At 38.0% G+C, this 24,750-nt stretch overlaps 1 protein-coding gene across 1 annotated transcript in view; it reads right to left on the bottom strand.

The window, feature by feature from the left end:
- Window positions 1-2,080: 2,080 nt before the first annotated feature.
- LOC137262250 (harmonin-like) overlaps window positions 2,081-24,750 on the bottom strand; it is a 38,624-nt gene continuing 15,954 nt past the window's right edge. Inside the window, exons 9-20 of the mRNA XM_067800057.1 lie at window positions 24,523-24,626; window positions 23,316-23,460; window positions 22,431-22,487; window positions 20,504-20,667; window positions 13,698-13,759; window positions 12,194-12,459; window positions 10,956-11,087; window positions 9,443-9,502; window positions 8,574-8,670; window positions 8,101-8,210; window positions 6,728-6,783; window positions 2,081-6,480 (exon numbers count right to left, since the gene is read on the bottom strand). Coding sequence (XP_067656158.1) covers window positions 6,468-6,480; window positions 6,728-6,783; window positions 8,101-8,210; window positions 8,574-8,670; window positions 9,443-9,502; window positions 10,956-11,087; window positions 12,194-12,459; window positions 13,698-13,759; window positions 20,504-20,667; window positions 22,431-22,487; window positions 23,316-23,460; window positions 24,523-24,626 — 1,266 coding nt within the window. The 3' untranslated portion in view covers window positions 2,081-6,467. The remainder of the gene's footprint in view (window positions 6,481-6,727; window positions 6,784-8,100; window positions 8,211-8,573; window positions 8,671-9,442; window positions 9,503-10,955; window positions 11,088-12,193; window positions 12,460-13,697; window positions 13,760-20,503; window positions 20,668-22,430; window positions 22,488-23,315; window positions 23,461-24,522; window positions 24,627-24,750) is intronic.

Here is a 24,750-nt window from a genome sequence, read left to right on the forward strand (position 1 = left end):
AATATAAAGGAACACTTGTCCTTTCATGTGATCCCTTAGTTTTGTCCCTCAGTATATATTCAAAGACAAAGTGTTAATCTGTCATCATAATTACAACGTGCGATTTAAGAAATACTCTATTGTATATTTACCAGTTTTTAATACCTATATACGGGTTTAGGTTCCTGATCTTAAATGCATAAAATAACATAAATTGTTCTTTCTATGTATTGAAATTGTCTTAAATTGATTTTTTTAGAAGGACAGGGTACGACAGACCAGTTCTGTGTTTTGGGTTTATCCAAAGCAATACCTTGTGAAACTTGGTTAATATTATCTCCATAACCTTCACCCACGACGCCACTAGGTGCATCAACGGCGACATTGACTCTTACAAGAGTTGAGCGAAGTCTTGTAAACCCAGGTCGTATGATTTGCTGCATGGCATATCTATCCGACCCCCCTGTGCGCACGTGCTGGGGGGAGGGGCGTTTTGCAGGGGGAGTGCCTCTTCACACAAACCACTCTTTGTGGCGCCGTAATCTCGCCCTGACATCTCACTTCTGCATAGAATAAATCAACACTATGAAAATTGTTTGCGTAATAGGAACGTAAAACATTCTACAAATTCCTTGTTTCTGCCTCTGAAATTTCTGGTAAACCGTAAACAACAATCCTGTGTATAATTGGACACTTGTATTCTAAACACTCACCAATCTGTCCCCCTAATCTAAACTCGAAATTAATTTGTTTGTATACGTGGTTTTTACAGAGTAATTTGTTTACCGTTCCATTTGTGATGATGTGGCGTGATAAGTGCAGTCAGTTTGTGTCTCGACATTCCCCTCCACATGCATTCTAACCCAAAACATGGGCTATCGAATATCAACTGCAAACACGCCCTGGAAGTCATCAAACACGTCACGCATGCGCCTGGAATTGTTATTTCATTACCCGATACGCTTTGTTGCGCAAGACAATGCAAACAGTGTTCGCGTAAACACTGACGTTTTGTGGCTCAATAAGTTATCAATAACTCGGCAAATATTAACAGAAAATGGTGAAAACAGACGTAACGAAATTATATCAAGCGTCTTCGCTGTATAGTTTCTTATGGTTCCATGTTATATGCGATTTTCTCTGAGTAAATTGTGGAGTATGGCCTAGTCGCCTGTTGCTGTGTAAGGTTGCCTCCCTTAGGCGTGTCAGGAACCTCTGGTCATGGTTTCGCGCTAATCATGTTTCAAGGATTAAAAGCACCACGGGTTTCAACCATTGTGAAGGTTGCAATGGCCCAGAATTTTAAAGAATCTTTTCTGACTTGTCATCCCACAACTTACTCAGTGATTAGCTGCTTCACATCTGGTCTGTCCCACAGTCCCTCACCACATTTTCCCCCCTACCCAGTTCTCCCTGCAATGCTGATGCCCTAAATGAAGCAAGTTTACCCCCTAGCTCGCGAATCTCTGGTCTTCCTGGGGCCCTACTTTAATTCAAATGGGTTTATTTGTTACAATCAAAATGATACATATTCAGAGACTAAGCTCTACTCTACACCAAATTCAGTCAGGACAAAATATTTCCTTTGTTGAGGAGACAATATTTAACACAGTTTTGCTTCACAATCGTCTTTGCACAATTGATTAGGTTTATTTTCATACCAGGAAGATGCTGTGCTGTTTTGAAAGGATTATGAAACTTCCTTTATTATAAGAATTGTAGGAAGGTCCAGGTGGAACTGTGAACCTCTGAAAGCCACTCTGGGCCTGCCTATGAACATGCACTTACATGACCTTGTGTGTGTGTGCTTGTCCTGATTCTGGTGAGATTTACACTGTTAGCTACTGGGATACCATACAGCGGTTGAACATGAATCAACTCAAAATCAGAACACAGAGTCCCAGTGAGCTAGACCTCGTTTTATCTCCTTAGTGATTAACTCCAGGCCGGGAAACAAAAAGTCCCATCTTAAGCTGGTATGACATGGAGAGTGGATCAAACCTTCCCCTAAACTGACAAACATTCTATACACAAGACAACTGAGGCAGTCAAAAAACCTTGATCACTCCAAAGTCAACATTAAAATGCAACAAAACAAATATGGATACATGGGTTTATTGACAAAAATAAACAGTTGAGGTAAGCAATCACATATTGATCAGTTTTGATTGTAAAATGACTTGGATTGATATGTATAACTGTAAACTGATCAGTACAAATCACAAAGCAGAAACTTTGATTTGCTCCACTCCTGGGCCTAGATTTTTTAAGCTCTCTTAGCGCTAATATAGTCGTAAGTTAATGTTAATGTTTGCACTTACGACTATCTTAGCGCTAAGAGAGCTTAGAAAATCTGGGCCCTGCAGTAAAAGTGAAACAGGAATGTACCGGAAGAGTCAGAGGACATTATACTTTGGCAATCAGCAAAAACGGTTTGATTGGCAGAGCAGATGCTGATTCTTGTTTAACAAGCCTCTAGGCAATACTCCCATGCTGTGTAAGTAACACACCTCGACCAGAAAATCCAGTGATCAACATCATGAGCATCAATATACACAACTGAGATACAATGACACGTGTCAACCAAGACAGCAAGCCTGACCTCGCGATCCCATTAGCCACCTCTTACCACCAAATTTATTTCTTGTTTTACGGATGTGATTTCATGTTTTAACAAGAATGAGAAAAAAATATCTACTTTTCCCAGCTGAAAAAATGAAATCCTTATGTATTTATTGTTCAAAAATGTAAACTTACAAGAAAACATTTTTCTTGTACACCTTCATAAATTGCCAGAGGCATAATACTTTTAATATTCAGAAGGAATATTACTTTGGTGATATATTTTTTTTTTCCCTCCTGCCTTTGGGTTTTCTGAGGACAAAAATCTGTAAAACAAGTAATACAATTCGTCTGACGTCACTTTAAAAATATATATATATATATCGAAAATTGCTCCATGTATGTTTTTCTATACTGCAAAATGTCCCTGTGTCTTGTGGAAATGTTAACATGTGATATCGACCTTAGGTGAATATATATGATATCACCTGATAAGAAGAAAAGGTCATATCATAATATGTGAAGAAAATGTTAAAAAGGGACAAGATATGCAAAGTACATGAAAATCATTACAAAATGCCCCAACAGAATCAATTTTGTTTCTGTATTTCATCAGTTTCTGTCACTTTGTAAACAAAACCTCATGCGTTTATAATAAACAAAATACAGAAGACAGCATTACAATCTAGTTACTTCAGAAACAGATAATGCTGATTAATTACCATCAAAGAACATATTACTTCTGTGGACGAGAGAGTTTTCTGTTTCCAACGTACATCACTTTGACAGATGAACATATAATACCCTTGTAGGATTTAATTCTTTTGTATAATTAATATACCCCCCTCAAAATGTAATACTGGTTTCCCTAGCAACGCTAATCTGGAGACCCAGATCTGTGACACCTTTTTCTTGCTTTTCCCCCAATTTGTAACATATTTTTTCTGTATTTTGTGTTTATGCTAAGTGTCATTTGTTGCACTTCACCACAGATAAACAAATCACTATCCTCAGTACAGGAAAAAGTTGTCATGTGATGGCAGGCTTATCCTGCAAATTGGTGTATTTTAAAAAAGAAGTTTACCTTTTTAACAACCCTTACTGACCTACTCTATATTTGGAAGGACTAATAGGTAATGCACATTCCTGTTCTTTCCCTTCAAAGATTAGAGCATGAGTGCACATTCTCGTAATATGAAACTAACAGCCTCGACGCAATCATATGAAGTAAGAGTATATGGTGAAACTGACAGAAATTATACCAAGACATGGACCTATGACTAAACTTATTGACCCTTACTTAATGTATGTTTGCCTAGTAAATAAATAAGTATGTTTACAAATACATATATTGACAGACAGAGCCTGGATGGGATTTAAGTAGTGTGTATACTAGCCCTGGAACAAATATACCCAATACAATCCTGAAAGTCTAGAATAGTCTAGATTACCACAGTTTCTGAAAGTCTGAAGAAAGCCTCAGGGCTCGATTTTAGTATTTTATCAATCTAATTTAGGAACCATTTTTCTGTAAAGTATATCATTTCAGTGATCAGGTGTTTGTCTGGAATTCAAATTTCATGGGATTTGGGATTCATGCTTGTTGAGTTAAGACCATGATTGATACAGAGGTCAAGTTGGTTAACCCTGGTGATATCAGCTGATGTCATTGTATTCCAAAGGATGCATTCATTTTTCATAATATCAATGTGTCACTCACTCATAAACAAGTACACTTTTCACTCTTTTAGTTCATGGTGAAGTTTCTCACTGACTTTTTTCTAAAGTTAATTAAAATTGAAATTCCTCCCACAGAGGGTTAATATTTAGGAGATGAACATCATGTGTTGGCCAATTTCTGGGTGTTATTGAGTATTTGAAGCCCAGGAATACATTTGGAACCGACGGTGTGAATTGGAGGTTTCAAATGAAATATTCCCAGGCTTCAAATACTCAATTAACACCCGGAAATTGGCCAACACATGATGTTTATCGACATTGTAAATGAAAAAGTAAACCAAGGGGTTTTACTGTCTGCACTCCTTTACATCGAGTACGGGTACAGAAGTGAAGTGTCATCAGCTGGCTGTTTTAGTCGGTTCCCAAAATAGCATCTGGAGTTGATCTTTTGTGACGTCATTCTAACTATATGTCACAATATGATTTGAATGATGTCACCACTGTTGATGATACAACAAAACAATTGTTTGCGATGTTTCTACGCGTCGATACGCAATGAATAGTCTTGCAGTTTCTGGGAATCTAATACCATTTGATCATGTTTTTCAACCAATCAGATTACAGAACACAGTGACTTTTGGTTTACAATTCTGTCTCACCCCATGCAATAAGTTTACTTAACATAAACAATTTCACAGTGTACTTGTGTATGAGTGAGTGAGTGAGTGAGTTTCACACCACTTCAAACTGTATGTACAGTCAAATCCCGATGAGTTAAATCGCTTGGGACCAAGTAATATATTCAACTTATCAATGTATTCAAGACATAGGAATGTCTATGAGGGTAGAAAAAAGGGTGATTGTATATGTAACAGTCAAGAGCTGCATTCCTGTTTGGACCATAAAATCACTAATCTGCCGTTTGAACTCACTTGTCAATGGCTGAAAGGTGTGAGATGCACTGGTTTGTTAACAGGATCAGTTACCTACACTTATGTATACAACAATGCTGTTGTTTGAATCTCATGGGACCAAATTTCCTGCTCAAGTCGTCTAGTGTACTTATGAGACAAATTCGTGTATAACAATTATAACAGGGAATGGTTGAGACTGACAGGTACTTTGAGTTATGTGTAGCATTCGAGACACCTGCATTCAACACATTGGGATTTGGCTGTAATTTATACCATGGCATCTCCATTTTATGTGAGAGCATTATCAAAAAATGTTCCAGGTTTTAGACAATGTATATTATTCTCATGAACATAGGTAGGGTGCTTACAAACAAAGCATCATCGTTATGGCAAATATGGGATACAAACCCACAATCAGAGGATCACATCTCATCTAAGGGACACAAAACTTCAGCACCTTGACAACTAGATCCTGATAACCTGACTTCACAAGCTTTCAGACATGTATAATGGCATCAAATGCTGTTCATATTTTATGCATAAATTTGTAAAATGCATTTTAAGCTTGAAATTCTCCCAACCTTAAGATGATCATAAATATTACTGAAATTTATTCAAATAATGGAATAATTCTTCTAGCATACAAATAAATAATATATCAAAATATGCAACCTTGGATCAACACTTGCTTATAGGATGTAATCCGCTCCTATACTTCTACAGGAAGACAACGGTGGAAACTGTTAACCAGGATAACTCACTAAAGTACTGTAAAAACGTTAAGAAAATGTACATTCAGCAAAGTCTGAATATAAAAATAAAACACTGATTCTTGAGTAAAGCCTTGGGAATAATTCTTTATGGAAGCTCTGTAGGTATAATCGTATAAATGTAAGAGAAGGCACCTTTTATCTGGGATAATAAAGTTAGAGATTTTATAACAGACTGGTTCACAAAGTGCAACAACATCTATTTTAAGAGATATAATGTGATAATGAATGACTGGAAGGGTGGGTAAAAGAACAAGAATAAAGAATATTTGGACACAATGGATAAACCAAAATTTGAATCAATTTCACTGGAAGCACTTTGGAAGGTCGTTCCATTTCGACTACTTTCATTGAAGTTTAGGAAGGACTTTGGTAAATACGCTCATGACAAATATAAGACCTTGCAGTAATTTGTAAGAGGTACAACTCGATTAAAATAATGGTTTCTTGGGTTTTCTTTATGCATGGAATATCTCAAATCCAAGAGGTACTGTGAGAGAAATCCTTCAGATGAGTAACTGGAACAGGCCTCTTGGTTTCAATAGTTTGTGGTGGTCTTGTATTAGAAGTAGGTCCTGAAAACAAGAAACAAGCCAGCAGTGTCTCAGTGTGTCCCTCATTTCAAACCAACAGTACATTTCAACCTTTTCTACATGTACTTTTTACTAACGTCAACAAAAAATTAACTACATGTACATTCCTTCCATTTATTCTTTTTTTTCTGTAAGCCTTTTGATTTTTTTGTCAGTAACACTGACCCACTATGAGCCCCAATGGGCTGATTTAGTTGTCCTCAGCAGGAATAAGGTTAAAGCTACTTACACAGCATCTTCATCATTGAGCAATCCTCCCTTGGCCACAATCAGCTTCACCGAACCCTGGGGAAGCATTACATACATAGTGTTGTATGGACTTGATGAACTCATAAACAGTCACCTTGGGAAACTAATACTTTTATCAGTGGTGATAGGCAATGTAGATGTGATATGTGATGAATTGTAACACAATCTAATATATATTTGCCTCTTAAATATGGTAAATACTATAAAAACTACAAGGCAGTGTTGTTGAGCAGTCTAAGTAAACTTAGTCTCAATGTATTTCGTTACACTCCACCACTGAGTCTAAGTAAACCTAGTAGAAGGTTGCGTCTTGTAAACTTTGAGAGACAAACAGCCGTCCAATCAAACGCAAGACGGTTAAATAGATTTAACCAATCAGACAACGGCTACTATTTAGGGATCGGAGGGACTTTCGAAATATTCAAGACACTGACACAGATGTCTCCTCAAACAAAAATCAACATATAATACAGTTATTTGACCTGCAGTATATACGCGTTGGGGTTTCTGTTGACATAGTTACCATTAGCTAATATTTCCGCAAGATGAAATCCTTGAATATTGCCCAAAACACTATTTTCAGCGACTGATTACTCACCGTTGTTATGGTTGTATGTACACTGTGTGCATCACCGGAAGTGAGCATACGCAAAATAGCATTTGGAATCATCTGCGTACGAACCTTTTCGAAACAAAAAGTTCAAAAGGTATGTGCAAATGCCCACTTTCGCGATTTGGTAAGCTGTGTTCTGATTGGTCAGTCTCAAAGGTTACCTGACGCGACCTCCCATAAGGTTTTGTTAGACTCAGTAGTGGAGAGTAACGAAAAGTACTGAGGATAAGTTTACTTAGACTGTGTTGTTGAGTATACACATTTAACCAGTTTTAAAGCAGAGCCTGTGGAACTTTGTATGTTGGCAATTAGGTGCCTTGCTCTGAGGATATGGGTTTAAATTGGACTTGATTCAAAGAGTACTAGAATTTATCCTTTACTGAGAAAGTGTATCCAAAATACAGAACCCATAACCTGTTGAAATGGAAACCCCTGATAACTGCTTTCTGGGCACATGCTCCACACATTGTGCCCATTGGCATTTGAACCCAGGTCTTCAACATGATAAGTGACTACTTTAACCACTAGCCTACCCCCTGCCATCCCTAAAGCTAAATGATGATGGTCTGTAACTAATCAGCTCTGGTCCAGGCACTCCAGTGATTGATGTCATGAGCATCAATCCCCCCAAACCTGGTATGATAATATGAACTAACCAAGCCATCTTTTAGGAAATATCTGTTCATCCAACCACCATCCACCCTTAACCCATTGAGAGGTTCAACTGTCATGATACATACCATGCTGTTGGTCTCAGCTTCACGGAGGATGTTGAGGGCCTGGGCTGACGTGAGGTCAAGGAAACTGCGTCCATTCACCATCATCAGCTGGTCTCCTTTCTCGATCCCACCTGCAGATAGACGTTATGGCAGTTGGAACCCACTGCTTTAAGACTGGGATTATTGTAAAATAAAACAGAATACTGATGCTTTAAGACAGAGTTTATTTCAGAAAAAACTATTAAGTTTGATACTTTTCTGGTCCTGATTGTTTTTCAAATGAAAAAAAAACCCCAATTTTTTCTCTACTGCCACTACATGTCTGGGAATTTCATAGAAAGAACAGAAAATACATGCATTCATAACCACTACTTCAAGTCTGCAAGTTTTGCAGAAAAAAAACATTTTCAATCCCATTAGTTTTAGACATACAAGTGTTATCTCTGTCAAGTGAGCGGATTTTTGAGTGAGAGAAACTTAGAAGAGTTACCTACCTTGTCTCTCGACAGCCCCATATATGTCTGCCACAAGGATCTTGTCAGCCAGTGGGGTACCAATTCCACCTTCCACACCGATTCCCAGGGACTCATTCTGAACATATGTTGTAATTGAATTAATTCCATAACTATACACCCAATATATGAATTAGTTGGTGTGAAGTACAGACAGAACACTCGCTAAAGAAAGTTTGCTCCTCAAAAAAAAAAAATAGAAATGACTCAGAAGGTGATAATTCACTCTTAAAATATAGCTGTATGTTATTCATATCTCATAAAATGATTCCTGTGTTTGGTTGCAATGAAAATTACAGGCATCAATCTCTAGTTTCAAATCTCTAAATTGAAAAGACAATGCATTTGGATTACAACTGACATCTCATTAAATAGTTTAAATCAATACTTAACCGACTGCCTATGGATTCTGTAATTGTCTGCAGCATAATTCCTTTTATATGGAATTTCATTTATTGCCAAACATATTTTATGAAATAACTCTTCTTGAAACGTGAGAGATTTCTCATTGAAAAAATATATACACATCAAATGTCATCACAAATGATGCATAATGCAGGTAACTACTGACCAGTCAAGACCTATAAAGATCCAGGCTAGAACTGATCTTCAGTAACCCATTATTGGTGTAACTTTTAACCTATGGGATCATGTGGTCAGGTTCCCTGCCTCGAATGGCATGTCATTGTATCCTAATTGCATAGGTCGATGCTCATGCTGTTGATCACTGGATTGTCTGGTACAAACTGGATTATTTACAGACACCCTATACAGCAAGAATATTATTGAGTGTGGCATAAAACTAAACTCACTCACACACTGACAGGTGAGACTATGGATTCTAAACTTACCTCCCCTAATCCAATGATGATCACACTCAGATCCTTGCCATCAATCACCTCCGGGGGAAACTGCACGACAAAGCAATTCGTAGAAATAATCAAATTGGAAGAAACCTATGCAACAACCATGCATTCTCTATTCTGTCGTGTACTTAAAGTTACCCAATACAAGGCACATTTGGAGCCATGTTAACCTAACAATAAACCCTTCTGTGTCATATACATCAGCCATCTTAGTCAACACTGGTTGTCTCCTTTGGTCCCGCATATTGACAATGGGACACGATCCAGTCATGTCAAAAATGTTAAAATAGGATAATTATTGACTAACATTTGTCAAAAATGAACACATTCAAAGATGTTTTGATTTAATAGGCTTCCAATAAAACAGAAAGCAACTTTATTAACTAAACAAAGCCTTGTATATTTTCCTTGGAGTTTATGTTTGTTTCAGGTTCTTTGGAAAAGACAAATCCCAGATTTTTTTCGGCATTGAGAGTATTCCCATACTGGCCTATGAATAATTCACTCTTGATTAGGGAACCAGAGTCTAATATCATAACAAGTACCAACTTGTCAACCTGGTCACACATTGAAACACACGCAAACTGTAGTACAAATGGGTCTGTGCAGCATAGAGAATATGACAAGTCTTCTTATATGCGAGTGAAGCGAGCAAAGGTTGGCAATGTACTTCCATCACTTCGGATCGAAAAGTATTTTTCATGTCAAAATAAAACATCGCCACCATCAAAGGTACACTCCCATTTCCTCACTTGGTTGTGCTCTCAGATTCTCTACCCGCGTGGTATTCAGATCATTCTTCGCCTCCATTACCCCTGCCAGCTTCCGGTTGAACGGATTGACGGAACAAGAATAAGCAGAAGTTAAAAAGAAATACCACATTGCCTAATTTTATCATTAACCTGTTGGAGTTTATTTGTCACTTCTGTCATCACTATTGTTAGAATTTTCATAACATTGAGTCTACACAAAAACACTTCTGGGGTAATTGGCAAATAAAGCAGGGGAGGTAACTGTAAGTATCCCATATGGAGTAATACCCTCCTGTTCCTTCACTCTGCTGAACCAGGGGCTGGAATGGAGGTGAAGAACGGTCTGATATGCCACAAGTTGCACTTAAAATGTTGAATAAACAATATTTCATGCGAGTAATTGTTCAACATGGGGTTGGAAATGTGAGAGCACAACCCGGTGAAGAGATGGGTATATACTTTTGATGGTGGTGATACTGTATTTGAACATTAAAAATATTTTTCGAACAGAAGCGAGGATAGTACGTTGCCAACCTTTGCTCTCTTTGCTGTAAGAAGACTGGTAATTTTCTCTATGCTGCGCAAAAAATTTGAATTTACAGTTTGCCTGTGATTGAAAGCATCAATTCCTCATTTTATGAAACGGACTCTCTGTGGACTTTACTTCCAGCATGGTTTCTCATGGGTTACAGAATTCTTAGAAGAAACATTAACATGGACAATTACCTGATATTTCTGCCACTCACCAGTGAATAAGGATCCTGTATGTCTTCCATGTCGGTGAAGGTGGCTGTGTTGCTTGGGCCAAGAAGAGTTGGGCCCATATTCTTGGCTTGACGTGCAGCCAAGATGGCCGCCTTCCCCCCAAGCTGCACAGGCTGAAAGAAGTACAAAAACACATAGAAATACACAGACACTACTACAGATGCTGGAGTATGCATTACATAAAATGATCATTCCTCAGTCCATTCACATCCTTCCACATACCTGACAAGGTTATCTACGACTAGAACTGAGCTCATATTCACTTGTATTCACTTGATAACATAAACATGATACTGTTGGTGTTCGAAAGATGACCCCTATTTAACATCCCTCATGAGTGAGTTAGTGAGTGAGTGCCTGAGTTTATTTTTACACCTCACTCACCAATATTCCAGCTATATGGCGGTGGTCTGTAAATAATTATGTCTGAACCAGACAATCCAGTGATCAGCAGCATGAACATCAATCTGCACGATTGGGAACTGATGACACATGCCAACCAAGTCGGTGAGCCCGACCACCTGATCCCTTCAGTCACCTCTTGCAACAAGTACAGTCGCCTTTTCACAGCAAGCACGGGTTGCTGAAGACCTATTCTACCCCGGGTCTTTGCAGGTCCCCTCATGAGTGACATGTGTGGACTCGCAAATACAAGTATACTCATGCTGAACAAAGATTAAATTATCTTTGTCAGCAACCATGTAGTTTCCATGGAACTTCCATCAAGTGACATCAGCTGTGATTGTTTAACAATGACAAAAACCAAGGGAAGCCAGGTTTATTATTTAATCAGCACTAAGCACTTAACTGGCAAACATTTAGTTTTGTTAGTTTAGATTATCTCAACTATGGATCCAGAAGGATTGTGTCAACAATGATGCAAGCTTCTAAATTCACAGTATATTTGAGATAATTTGTGCATCATATACAGGTTTTCTGTATCGTGGCAAACACTGTTTACTTAATCTGTGATTGCTGCCACAGGCTCACAATATTAATCCCTTGTTATTTCAACACAAGATTAAAACATCCGGCCGACTTATTTCAAGTTGAGATTCAGAATTGACAACTGCCAGATTGCAAAGTTTCTAAAGGATGATAAACATACTGGCAACAGATGGGACTGAGATTTTATGCTGATGTTGACAACTTGCCAGAGTGGACAGCTGCCAGTTTTCACAGCTTCCACTTCCCACATCATTGAGATTTTGTGTCATACCTGATGTGAGAATTTCATTTCTTCACGCCAATCTTCAGTTGGTGCGTCTGTCTGGTCCGGAGCCTCAGTCTGGTCCAGAGCCTCAGTTTGGTCCAGAGCCTCAGTCTGGTCAATTGCATCACTCTCACGTGACCATGCTGAGAATGAGGTGGTAGCCTCTAGTTCTTCTGGGGGAGGAGGTGGTGGGAGGGGGGGCTCCTCTTGCGGTGGTTGTTGGCGGGGTGTTTCTACCATGACTGTTGTCATAAATTTTGGTCGGTTTGATTCTGAGAAAACAAAACATTAAATTATAAACATATCAATACATACTGACTTGACTATGAAGCACATATATACTAAACCTAGTAAACATACTCTTTGGAATTTGAAATATGACCAACAACTGAAGGCACCAATTTCAGTTCATTCTAACCAATTTTAGTTCATTCTAACCAATTTTACTTCATTATAAACAATTTCATAGGGATCCTAAAATACAGTTTGTTACGATATATATCACCTCGTTATAAGCATGTTTGTTATAAATGTCTGACATCTGACATCTTGATGATATGGTGAGTGAGTTCAGCTCTTAGAATTATTCCATCAATATCACAGCAGAGGACACCAGAAATGTAATTCACACACTGTATCCATGTGGGGAGTCAAACCCAGGTTTTTGGCATGATGAGCCATGCTTTGACCACTAAGCTACCCCACTGCCCCATATATGGATCGCCTACTGGCCCCATCACTTGAGAGGGACAGTGCTGGATTTGGTCAAACACTGCTTTCACCATTATTCCAATTCTTGTGAAGTACTTCTAGTCAATGTTGAAATAAAGCTTAAAGTGTTGCAGACAGGCCTTAGAGGCTTACCATTTACATAAAGCCTGTTTGCATATTATGGTGTTGAAGTATCACTTTAGATATTGCAGCTTTACTTCATGGCGAATATGGTTTCCTAGGAAACACTCTGAAGTCATATTTATGTTAAAGATAGTGGGGGCTGTGGGGATGACTGTTCTAGGCACAGGTATATCTAGGCATATCATTCAGATGTAGGTATGTCTAGGCATATCATTCAGATATAGGTATATCTAGGCATATCATTCAGATATAGGTATATCTAGGCATATCATTCAGATGTAGGTATATCTAGGCATATCATTCAGATATAGGTATATCTAGGCATATCATTCAGATATAGGTATGTCTAGGCATATCATTCAGATATAGGTATGTCTAGGCATATCATTCAGATATAGGTATATCTAGGCATATCATTCAGATATAGGTATATCTAGGCATATCATTCAGATGTAGGTATATCTAGGCATATCATTCAGATATAGGTATATCTAGGCATATCATTCAGATATAGGTATATCTAGGCATATCATTCAGATATAGTGACAACACATGTACCAAGATTTCAGATATCCATATATCCTGATACAAGTGGAGTATATGACATAATATATTTCCCTACATCCTTGTGTATAAATGTGTAAATGTGTCTCACTGAGATGTTGCTGAATCAGCTCTTCTTGATCCAGCAAAGGGATTTCTGGTGGCTCATGACTGCTGCAATGAAAACATAGTCAACATCTACTCATGATATATATGAGGATTGGAGACATTTCACAAAGCTAAAGATACTGTTTTCTTTAAAACAAAGTTAATGGACACTGCTACCATTTTTTGTCCATAACACTTCAAAAAGTACCTTGTAGTTTATATCAATTTTTCTTATAATTTCTGTACAAGGAAATGCAAAAGTTATTTGAAAATAACATCATATTTGCTACACCATTTATTTACTACAACTATACTATGAGATCTTGAGCAAAACAATAACACAAAAAAGTTATGACTTATCAACACATGAACAAAAGCCTCTATCAGAGGTTTCTAACAAACAAACAAACAGAACCATGCCAATATATCAGTGATTGAATGAATGTAGGGTGATGTCAACAACGTTACAACTATATCACGGCAACCTGAAATGAATTAAGCAAGACAAGACCAACCAGAGGTCGATGTCATGAGGTACTATTCAGGCATTTGGGTACAATGGTGCACTCTGACATTGCACCCAGACTAATCTCATTTTTGTCAATTCTGACATTAATCATGAGGTACACAAGCTCATTCTCCACTACCGTAATTAACCAATGCTAGAGACCACACACCAATACAATATTGGCATGTTTTCACTGCTAGTGCTAATACAAATTACATAATAACACAGCTGCAAATATAAAACATAATCTGATTTCCAGTAGTACAATTTAACAAATCTATAAAGCACAGTCATAAATAAGGTACAATAATAACTACCATTTTACTAAAAATAGGAAATTTCTAACAAAACTACTGCTACTGTCTATACACTGCACAGTCAGAATAAATGACAACATCAAATGCGAATCCAAACAAGCACTTCCATCTACACTCACCCATTTGCCATCAAACTGTGAACCTCTTCCTATATAATATATAACTGCGCACACTTCACACAGTGAGTCCTTGAGTTTCAACTAAAATCTGCCATATGTCACGTTTATTGCCTAACTGACCGTGGGGTAGCCAAGTGGTTAAAGCATTTTCACGTTTTCACGTTTAACAGCCTACATGGGTACAATGCATGAAGCCCATGATGTCTCCTGCCATGATATTGCTAGAACATTGCTAAAAGCAGAGTAAAATTATTCACTCCCTCACTCATTATTGTTTAACACAATATCAGCAAGACCCGTGAAGGTCGCAGGGTAGAATAGGCCTTCAGCAACACATGCTTGCCATAAAAAACGACTGTGCTTGGCGTAAGAGGTGACTAACGGGATCAGGTGGTCAGACTTGCTGACTTGGCTGACACATGTCATCGGTTCCCAATTGCGCAGATTGATGCTCATGTTGTTGATGACTGGATTGTCTGGTCCTGACTCGATTATTTACAGACCGCCGCCATATAGCTGGAATATTGCTGAGTGCAGCGTAAAACTAAACTCACTCAAAGTGGCGTTGAGCTGAATCCGTACTGTAGTGGTTAGGGCGTCCAGAGAGGGGAAGGTCACAGGTACGATCCCCAGCCACTTCATGTACTAAAAGACACACAAATATGGGGCGTGCCGGTCCCTGCCTGGCGTTCCACATTAATGGATACGACAAGCACCTGGCATCAGTACAATGTGTCTTTATGGGGTATTCGTGCTTAACTGCGCAGATCAATGCTTATGGAGTTGATCACTGGATTGTGTGGTCCAGACTCGATTATTTACAGACCGCTGGTAAATAGCTGGAATATTGCTGAGTGTGGCGTAAAACTAAACTCACTCACTCAATATCAGCAATATTAGAGCTCTAGGATGGTGATCTGCTAAAGGTACAATCAACCAAACAATCCAGTGATGGACATCATGACCACTAACCCATGAAGTAAGGATACTAATATCAACATTGTCGCAGACCATAGCCAATGTACCCAGGGTCGAGTTTCAAAAAGAGATCATACCACTATGACTACCGTAGTTGCTACCTGTCTTATAACAACAGGGTTTCTGGGATGTTTTGTATTTCCCACAAAATGTGTATCAAAATAAATACATATAACATGGTTGACAAACTAACATTGGGAAAATGAAACACAACCCTGACAACTTTAGATATCCTACAACTTGATGCAGGTACTACAGTCATGCAGTCAGTTATATTCGGCAGAGGGTGCCTCTCAAATGAAGTCATGACCACTTAAATACTACATGCACATGTTCAGTGATGGTAATTAATCTATGCAGCACACTGACTGACTGACTGACTGACTGACTGACTGACTGACTGACTGACTGACTGACTGACAACTCTTCCCTACACTGTAACCATGTAATCAAAACTGGATTATGTTTATCACTACCAAAATAAATTTTTCTTGAAAAGCACACTTTGCAAATTTTGTTATTACTCTAAATAATATTCCTTAGAGTTGGAATTGCTCTTTTTAACTTTGCTCTAGTAAGTATCAGGTGTTCTGTAATTAAAAATTACAATATTGCCTGGCTACACTTCAAGAGTTAATGATCATAGCACATGCATTGAAATTTTGACATCCAAAATCAGTCTTGTCTCTATTGATACAGGGTTGGTGGGGTAGCCTTGTCGTTAAACTGTTGACTAGTTGACTAAGGCACAGGTTCGCTTCCCCACACAGGTACCCCACAAATGTGAAGCCTATTTCTGGTGTCCTCTGCTTTGATCTTGCTAGAATATTGCTAAATGCAGTGTAAAAACTACATGCATGCACATACACACTCTCTCTCTCTCTCTCTCACTCTCACTCACTCACTCACTCATGATACTGCTGCTTCATAATGTCACATTGTAGTCAGGATCTGTTTCTGTTTGGATCTGAACTAAGTGCCCATTTCCTAAAATCATGATACAGACACAAATACTATATCAGTTGCATAAAAACTTCAAAAGTTTAAAACACAGCAGAGTTCTCCCATCCTCTGCTTTCTCTTACAACATATGCATTGTCCGTGTCTGTTATACCTGAACCTAATTCTCATTTAGTAAATTCAAGTTCCATGCTAAGGTTGTGATAAGAAAGAGGGAGGTGATCAATTTCAAGGGTATCTATACAAGAATGGAGATACAATACATTGGAAAATTCTGGATATTTCAGTAGACTTCCTTTCTCACACAACAATCAATCTTCCATTGTAGAACAGGGCAACATCAGAAGAGAGTATTTATCTGTATTTATGTATTTAAAGAGCAGAAGAAATGAGAAAAAGATGAAAAACATTCCTTACAAAACAACAGTGTAAAAACATATACTGAAAACAATACAGTGACTTTGTCCATACACGATGCAGTGACTTTGACAGAATATTTGTATGTTTCTCTGTGCTTTTTTCCATATCAACAAGAAAGTTAAATACATATTTATGTACACTTGAAAAAATCTTCTGATGAGTTATTTTCACTTCAAGGTTCCATAGAAGTCAATTCAAAAAGGAGATACTTGACTGAACTATAAGTTTTCACTGACTGAGATTTAGCTTTTGGAAATCTCTGACATAAGCCAATCGAAGGGAGAGAACTCTCATGAAACATCCACAAATAAAACTTTCAGGTGAGATTCATGCACACAGCCCTTGGCAATCATTGCTGGTTTTCATCAGTGGTTTTGAATAAATTTCTAATTTATTCTGAAAGGATATTGATCATTTGTAGTGGGTGACCCACACCAAAAGCATTTATTAACTTACAACAGTGAAAAAATTAAGCTCAAATAAAAATCATTAAATTCCAAGTGGTACATATGAGGACCATTCTAAAAAACATTTTGTTCGATGGAACCCTATACCTTCCCCTATCAAAAATACAACAGAAATTTCAAACTGTCATACTGGTTTTTAAAATACATATCTGGGCCTCCTTTCAAAAAGAACTAAGGTGAAGATAAGTCACAGTAACCGTAGTGTTAGGTTAACAAGTGGGAGTTAAGGTTGAGCTTAGTAAAGATTGCTTCATGAAGGAAGCCCCTGAAATTGTTTATTCAATGGTCTTACAGTTTTATACATTATCATGATAATAATTAACACTGCACATTCTCGTTCACATTTAAACTTACACACAGTGAAGTGATCGCATAAAAAGAACTTTCCAAATTTCATTCTCTTCTGTTTCTTGGGTTTGAATCAATTATGAACCACTATCCTCTGTATTTTTTTAAATGCTTTTTTAAGCATGTATTTATCTATATGAGAGGCTTTCAAAATGTTTTGAGCCTAAAATACTTCACTGCATGATAAAAATGCTGTATTATATGATTTACATAAACATAATATTAACATGCACATGTTCCTTGTTTCCAGTCAAGTGACATCTAGTAACGTGTACCCCTACAGAAATTAATACATTGTATTAGGTTACTTGTACTGCTAACAGTTGCTCTTCAATGTGCTTCACTGACTGGCTCAAGGATAAAAATCTTCATCAATGCCCCATACTCTAGCTTATCCATTTCAAAAGGGGTACACATGATTAGATGTCATGTGACCAGGAACAAGCCCCTTGTATATCAACAATCATGGTTTATCACAGTCTGAGGCAAGTGGCCAACTCTTAGAAACTTACTCAACTGACAAAGTCTAAGGCAAATTACTGAATATGAAAACGATACAAAACATTATTTATAATTCTGTCAATGCTAAGTATTTTCTCAAACTTCTGTGAAAAGGTTGGAGAGCCTAATACTGGTAATTGTATGTTACACATCTATCTTCTTCAGCATCATTTATTTACAACTTCTTGACAAATGAACCTATAAATATGTGCCAGTGCCATAAATTTGATCAAGCAAAAATAATATTTCAGAAAAAACACTGGGTCTATGAAATTTGTGCCTGAAGATGTACAAGTACCAAACAACACACGGATGATTTCACATTACATTTAGGAACGAAAGAACATGGCCATTTCTAAAAGACAATGGCACTGTAACCAGGCTATTCAGAATTTAAAAGATAATATAATTTGATAAATAGTTAAGGAAGATCTGAAGTTGAGGTGGGAATGGCCTCTGTACTTGGAAAAGGTCACCCTAAGGAAACACTACTTTGGTGACACCGAAGCTCAAAGCGCTCACTGCACTGTCAATTTCTGCGGCTCCACCATCACCATTATCATCACTGTCATCATCATAAATATCATCACCACTGTTCTACAGTACTCATCCCTGCACAGTTATATATCTGATATCACAACAGAAGCTCCACAGCCACAGCACATATCAACACACATCCCACTTAGCTGAGTAGGGAATATAGGCCATTGCCCAGTCAGAATCTGAAAACATGGTCAATATTTCTCATATCTACTACCGTCACATGCAGCCGACTGGACACAAACAATGGTAATCTAATACAAGTTGATATTCTGGGAGATATGATGGGAACTGATGGAGATTTAGATCACATAGCTGAATGCAGTGAAAACTAGAAATATGAGTCTGAAGGTGTTGAATACTGTTTTCAGCAGGGATGAGAATGGGTATCAGTGAAAAAAGAGGAAAATGGGCTAGGCCTCTTTGGAGTCATGTTAATTGTTATATCTCACCTCATCTTCTGACTGATTAAGCCATGTTAAGTGAACTTAGAGACATGGTAAGTACAAAAATGATTAGTCATAATTGACCTATCATCATTCAAATGGGGCAGTGAGGTAGCCTAGTGGTTGCAGTGTTGGCTTGTCATGCCAACGACCCAGATTTGAATCCCCAAATGGGTACAGTGTATGAACCCCATTTCTGTTGTCCCCCTGCCATGATGTTGCTGGAATATTGCTAAAAGTGGCATAAAACCAAACTCAGTTGGTTATCATTCATATTGTTCTTCCTCAAATGACTACCAAGCTAAATAAGACACATCAACTGAACTTAGAATATTACTCCCCCTTTCTAGTCATTTTCACGCATACACACCAACCCACTTCCTTCAGGCTGAATGTACTGCACCTGTCTTGTCATTTCCACTGAGACTGTAGAGGGGCTTCATATCAACCTCATTTCACACAGGTTTTAAAGTAGATTACCAGTAGGTTAGCAGTTTGTACAGGAAGCCTTTTACTACCAACGCCATGTTGTGGACAAATACTACAGGAAACATTTACATGTACAAGGGACAGTACATAAAATGAGTTAAATGTGATGCTTGTTAATCTCAACAAATTCATAACACAATATCTGGACTGGCAGGGTTCCACTACAGCTTGGAATGAAGACTGAGACATGAACATATGTCTACTTCTTCACACTAAGACACTGGTAGATCATACAGCTCATGTTCTGCATGACTACAGATTACAGCTTCACCTGAGCTACTCTGCATATGCATGAGCTGGGAGGTCAGATGACTCAAACGGCAGGTCGAGTTAGCTTCATTAAATAGGGGAGCAGAGAATGTTATGCATATTGCTTTTGTGGGAAGCAGGTTAGTCTGTCTTACACACCCTGAAGCAAGTTCATCCAAGAAAGCCCATGCAAGTCTAGAACATGTGCCAAGTCTAGATGAAGAAAATATCAGGGCTCCATTTCATTATATCATTTTTTTTTCCTATGAAAACTTTTTTCAAGCTTAAACAAATTGTAGTGCCAAGAAATGTTAGTTAGGTACAGTGCTAATCAATAGGATCTCACTGTCAACATCTGGCCTGGCATACCTCCTCTGAATGATTCAAACTCTGATCATCACGATGGATGTTTAATAATAAACATGGTCATCAAACTTGACCCGTCGTTTCTGCACATCGTATCCGTACCTGCTACTCACAACCTGATTGGTCTCTTGAATAGTACGAAACGATGTCCGTGAATCAGGCGCAGGAGTAGCTACAGGCTCCTCAGACACAATTGTTGGCTTAAAATTGGCTGCTGGTTCTGGCTTCCTCTGTCTCTGTCGGCCATGTTGGAACAATGGCAGCCCCTAAAACACATTGATTGCTTTCCTGTTGTCATTTGTTTAAACAGGAAATGTACATATGTTCGGAATGCTACACTGAGCAATATTCCAGTTATACCATGGGAGCCTGTGAATAACCAAGGGTTAGACAAATCAGTGATTGATATTGTAAGCAATAAGCAAAGTTGTTGGAGTACGATGACACACAATAAACCATGTCACTCAATTAAAACAATTGCAGCTTACCACAATAATTGGTTGATTGGGAAATATTGTAACCTAGTACCCCAAATAAGTACAAGTGTAGATATGAGTCATCAGCTTACAAGTCACCTTAACCCCTACAAATTTGAAAGGTAAAATCATCTGACAGATTAACCCTGATACTTGTTCTGTCCAAATACAAAAGAAGTCATTGAGGTACCAAAGTCATACTATGGAACTGGGATTCTTACTTTGAACTTTGTCAAGTTCACACCAACATCAACCCGTGAAGGTCCTGGGGTAGAATAGGCCTTCAGCAACCCATGCTTGCCATAAAAGGCGACTATGTTTGTCGTAAGAGGCGACTAATGGGATCGGGTGGTTAGGCTCACTGACTTGGTTGGCACAAGTCATCGGTTCCCAATTGCGCAGATTGATGCTTATGTTGTGGATCACTGGATTGTCTGGTTCAGACACGATTATTTACAGTCCACTGCCATGTAGCTGGAATATTGCTGAGTGCAGCGTAAAACTAAACTCACTCATTCACTCACACCAACATCAAAACTGCTGCCATAGAAATGGAAAAAACATAACTTCCAAAAATGCCTCCATAACAAAAGGAACCAGTTGACAATCTGGTCTTTGCGTTTGAAAATGTTCATGAAAATTACAGATTAGATAAAAGACAGGGTCCAGATTATCACAGCACATGAACTGGTTACCATGGAAATGGAAAAAACATTAACTTTTAAAAATCTTTTAATAGCAAAAGGCCAACAACCTGGTCTGTGTGCATGAATGACTGTCAGACTGATATCAGATTTCAATCAACAGCTACGATACAAGGCAATGATGTAAAAGTGGTATAAATTTGCAGAAATCCTGTATGTTAACCACTTTGTAAAATTCCAGGACATTTATGGTGCTGTCAGACAAAAAACACAATCTGGCCAGACCAAATTGATTTCTTGTTTTATGGATTTGGGTCCTAAGAAAACACTAATGGCTGGAGAGAGAAAAGGTAACAATAAAATCATCAGCCAAAGTAATATTAGTTCTCAGTATTACAAGTATTTTACTTCTGGCAGTTTGCAGGTGTATCTGGGACACACACAAAAAAAATCCTAAAAAATGTTTTCTTGAAAGTTTACATTTTTGGTCAATAAAAACATTGAGATTGTATTTTCAGAGCAGGAAAAATTTATTCATATTGTTTTCTTATTCTTGAAAAAATTGATCGGCAGATCCATAAAACAAGAAATAAAACTGGTATGGATCAGGGAAAATCTAAATTTGACGCCATTAACAAACTGGATTTCAAGTACATCTAATGGTAGTGTCTCCTTGTTTTAATTAAATCAGGGTATTAGAATCTATCTATTATTTTCTTAAATTGCAGTTTCAAGAGAAACCCTTTTTAATTTTGGGGGTGAAATTTTACTTTGATCATATTGTGGCTGGTTGTGAGCAGTTTGTAATATTTTATGACTGCTTCATTTGTCTGTAACCATCAGTTGTGAAAATAGCTACCAGATGCAAAAACAACATCTGGATGCAGTTATTATGTAAATTATACTTACAACTTTCTTCTTGATGACCATGTTCAGTTGAGTACTACTCTTCAGGGTGACCACAGCCTGTATGAAAACACAGCATCTGTAAACTATACTTGAACAATTATAAGTTCATAGCCTTTACTCCAAGTGAACAGTGAGTGAATACAGCTTTCAGCAATATTCCAACATCACGACAGAGGCATCTGAAATGGGTTTCACACACTGTACCCATGTTGGGAATCGAACCTGGGTTTTCCTGTGAATGTTAACCACTGTGCAGCCCCCAACTCCCACCTATGGCCTAAAGCTGTGTAACTTGTACCCAATATTTTTCTATGAATGAATTATGTTTAACACAAACTCCCACATCACACAACCTCTCCATGTCAGAAGCCAGTGAACCTGAGTCTTTTATAACATCAAAAATCAATTCAGCCTCACAACACTCTAACTTTTGCAAACCTGATACCATGACAGTATCAAAGCCTGGTTTTAAAAAAGTAAAACTGTCACAAAATTCAATGTTCCTGATGTCCTGTATTCTGCATACAAAGTAAATAATTATTCCCCATTTGAAGCAGTACATTTACCCAAGTGTTTAGACACAGATATTAGAAATATTTATACATACATTTGTCTTTTTCATTCACAGAATAAAAAGCCTCCTTACTGATTGGCTGATTTGAAAGTTCACTTCACCTGGTTTATTGTGATTGGTTTGCAAATATTGTTTGAGAATAATGAGACTGCAGACAATATTTCAATGTCAAATAAAAGAAAACATACATTCTTTCCCCGAATCTTCTCCACAACAACACTTACCACTTCTGTAATAAAGATACATACCGCTGTGACTCACTCACTCTTTCAAGCAACAGCAAGTGTGTAAACTAGGGGAGGTAACTCTACCTCTTTGTGGGTGATTCCTAGGAAGCTTGTCCCATTGACCTCTATGATTTGATCCCCGACCTCCAAGTTAACCTCTTCTGCCAGTCCCCCAGGTCGCACCTTCTCGACAAAGATTCCTGGGAAGTGAGCAGGCCCGCTCACAATCCTGGCAACAGAATATCAACAAGTGTCAGCAGAGACAAGAATTTGACTTCTGATACCTCACTTTAAGCCTACTGTCACTGTTTAACTTCAGTGCAGTAAGTAATAATTCTGTTCAGTATTTTCAAAAGTTCCATTTCATCGCCTAGACTCACGTGTGTAGCATGTTTCATCCGAGTTCTGCATAAAAAATTAGATCAGCCTTTATTTTTAATGTGCACTTTTGTCATCATAAACCAAAGTAAGAAAGACAACTTTTCAAAACCATCACCTTTTCACCTGAGTAATATCAGGTCTTTAGGGGTCAGTAATTGCATCTGCATGAGACAGTCAAATAATGGACAACGTACAAATCAATCAATGTGACTGAGCAATGACTACATGAATATGCACTGAACCAAGTTACGACCACCTCTAACAATGACAAGGTTGCTGGGGACCTGTTCCAACATAGCTGACTAATTTATGTTACTACCAACTAAACATAACATGCTTGCACAGACTTCTTGAACTAGCATTCAATGGGCAGTGAAATACACTATAAAAAGATAACAGGTCATATAAAACCATAAAATCAAGTGTGAATTTTACAACCAGATGGTTTCTGTAAGGAAATTACATCATTACATGACTTCTTACACATTACATGTTGGTATGTGACTCTGACCGTGTATCTGTACGACCTGCCAAGCCAGAAAAAGGCTGTATACAACACACATGCACAGCCTGGTCTGGTCTATCAGTGAGTGAATGAATTTAGTTTTACACCATACTCAGCACTATACCAGCCATATTGTGTCAGTCAGCAAATAATCAACCCTCGCCCACACAATCTATTGATCAACGGCATGAGCATTGACGTACACAACTGGGCACTGATGGCATGTTTCAACCAAGTCAGCAGGCCTGACCATCCGATCTGTTAGTCATGTCTTACGACAAGCATGACTTAATGAAGACCAATTCTAACTCACTGAACTTGACTTAGTGATTATACTTGTTGATTGTACTTGTTGACTGTACTTGTTGATTGTTATTGTTGATTGTACTTGTTGATTGTACTGACCCGCATCCAATGGAGCTAACTCCAGTCGTGTTGATAAAGATTTTCAGCTCTGTGCCCGAGAGACCTCTCTTCTGCACCGGTTCGTCTTTGTCCAGAATCTCTTGCTGGAGGGAGAAGACATTAAGACTTACGCTTCGAGCATTTTATTTCATTACATTATTTCTTCTCAATCCACCAATGGTGAACATCACTTTATGAATATTTTCTCAGAAACATCAGTGACCAGTA

Source organism: Haliotis asinina, chromosome 14 (assembly GCF_037392515.1).
Source record: "Haliotis asinina isolate JCU_RB_2024 chromosome 14, JCU_Hal_asi_v2, whole genome shotgun sequence".
Taxonomy (NCBI): domain Eukaryota; kingdom Metazoa; phylum Mollusca; class Gastropoda; order Lepetellida; family Haliotidae; genus Haliotis; species Haliotis asinina.